This window comes from Arachis ipaensis, chromosome B04, assembly GCF_000816755.2.
Source record: "Arachis ipaensis cultivar K30076 chromosome B04, Araip1.1, whole genome shotgun sequence".
NCBI classification, from domain to species: domain Eukaryota; kingdom Viridiplantae; phylum Streptophyta; class Magnoliopsida; order Fabales; family Fabaceae; genus Arachis; species Arachis ipaensis.
Genome location: NC_029788.2, coordinates 7789924 through 7791904, shown reverse-complemented (window position 1 = coordinate 7791904; position 1981 = coordinate 7789924). Strand labels below are relative to the sequence as shown.

General features: G+C 33.2%; 1 protein-coding gene across 1 annotated transcript; it reads right to left on the bottom strand.

The window, feature by feature from the left end:
* On the bottom strand, positions 1010 to 1743 carry LOC107638724 (nuclear transcription factor Y subunit B-3; the record flags this gene model as incomplete). Its single annotated transcript, XM_016342088.2, is given in 1 exon segment — positions 1010 to 1743. A coding segment is annotated over 1 exon segment (404 nt), but the record flags the coding sequence as incomplete, so codon positions are not given.

The window sequence follows — 1981 nt, the reverse complement described above, 5'->3', positions numbered from 1 at the left end:
CTCATATTCTATAGATATGGTAAATTGATATCCACCTCAATCCACCCATATGTGAAAATAAAATGCAAATTGTTAAAATAATTATCTAAATCCCAAAATATAATTAAATAATTCACTATACACATATATACTAACCAATCTTAGATTATTCACTATAATATATATATCAATAATCTTAAAATCTAACTTATATATTTACAATGTGTATATTATATTATGTTTGGAATATTTTTTTTTATTCGCCTTTAAACAGTTGGGGAACAAATAAAGAAGTTAGCGAGTTTCAAAGTGTAACCACACCGTCATTTTATAATTAAGAATTGAAAAAATTAATTGTGAACCACCAATAATACAGAGTCAATCACGTCATAAGAAAAAACAAAAGATCAGTCCTCTCACCTTATTACTTTAATTTCGTGAAATGAATAATATATCCTCAGTAGAATAATGTCATTAAAAAGCAAATACAAAAATAATTATCTGTGTTCAAGTAAAATTATAATTACACATACATCACCATTCCAAATGTGTTCAAGTAAAATTACAAGCAAGCAGCAAATCGGTGTGCATTCTAAAATCAAACACAATATATGAGCATCATTCAAAGTACTAAAGCTTTTGTGTATAGTTTTCAAAACAGAAATACAAAGAAAATAGAAAATATAATTTGTCTTCATATGGTTTGTTTTATAATTTTTTTTAAGCGACATGAAAAGATAATTTATATAAAATTAATAATTAAAAACCGTTAAATAATAATTTATTCAAACTTATCAAATTATTTAACAGATTCTTAACTATAACCTCGTATAAAGTTAAACGCACTTGAGTTTTCATGTTTTTTGCGAGAGAATCCAAACGCAATGAATAAAGCTACCTAGTGATCCTTCGAGAAGATGCTGATCCAGTGCCTCCACCAGATCCAAACATGTGTCCATGAGACTGATGCTGATGCTGATGCCCCATCATCATCATGATATGTGATGGCACCATCCCGCCACCACCACCAGCACCACCGTCGTTGCTCTGATCAGCACCAGCATGCTGCCTAGTCCCTCCAATCAAAGCAGTCCTCTCACCCTCCATCTCCCTATACTTGTGTAGATACACCTTAAGAGGCTCCACGTACTCCTCAAATCCAAGGGTAGTCATGGCCCACAGCAGATCGTCGCCGTTGATGGTCTTGCGTTTCTCCTTCTGGCACTTATCGGAGGCTTCACCCGTTATGAAGCTTATGAACTCCGACACACACTCCTGCACCGTCTCCTTAGCCTCTTTCGAGATCTTCGCGTTCGCCGGCAGCGCCTTCTTCATGATCCTGCTCACGTTCGCTATCGGCAGGAACCTGTCCTGCTCCCTGAACTCGCTAGTGTTCCCTCCTTGTCCTCCTGACTCGTTGTCCGATTCAGCCATTGAAGCCCACAAAAAGCATCTATATATTAGGGGGAAATTTTAAATTAGGGTTCATGCTGTAGAATTATGTGTGGAAATATGTATATATAAGTAAGAAGTGAGATTAAATATTAGGCTTTTAAAATGGATAAAGGAAGGAAGGATGGTGAAAAAAATTGGCGGGTTGGACTTAAGAGTTCACAGGTGAGTAGGTATGTAAATTGGTGGAGACTTACGTGCAATTTCACGTGAAGTTGATATCTGAAAGTCTTAGAAAAAATTTAGTCAAATTAGTTAAATCATCTAATAACTCTCAAGTATCATCTAAATTTTTATCTAATATCTCTCAAGTATCAACTTCAAATGAAGTCGACTTTACCTGAGTTTTCACAATGTAAATTAGATCATACTCTATAAATTAATATATGTTACAATTGTTATATTAATTCCTTTGTTGGTAAACATAATGATTTAAGTTTTAATAAATATTTAAATTTATGTTCAAGAAATTTCGGATCCAACACTTTACGTTCTAACAATTTTTAAATATATTTATTGGATAAATTAATTTATGGCAAATTTAATTATA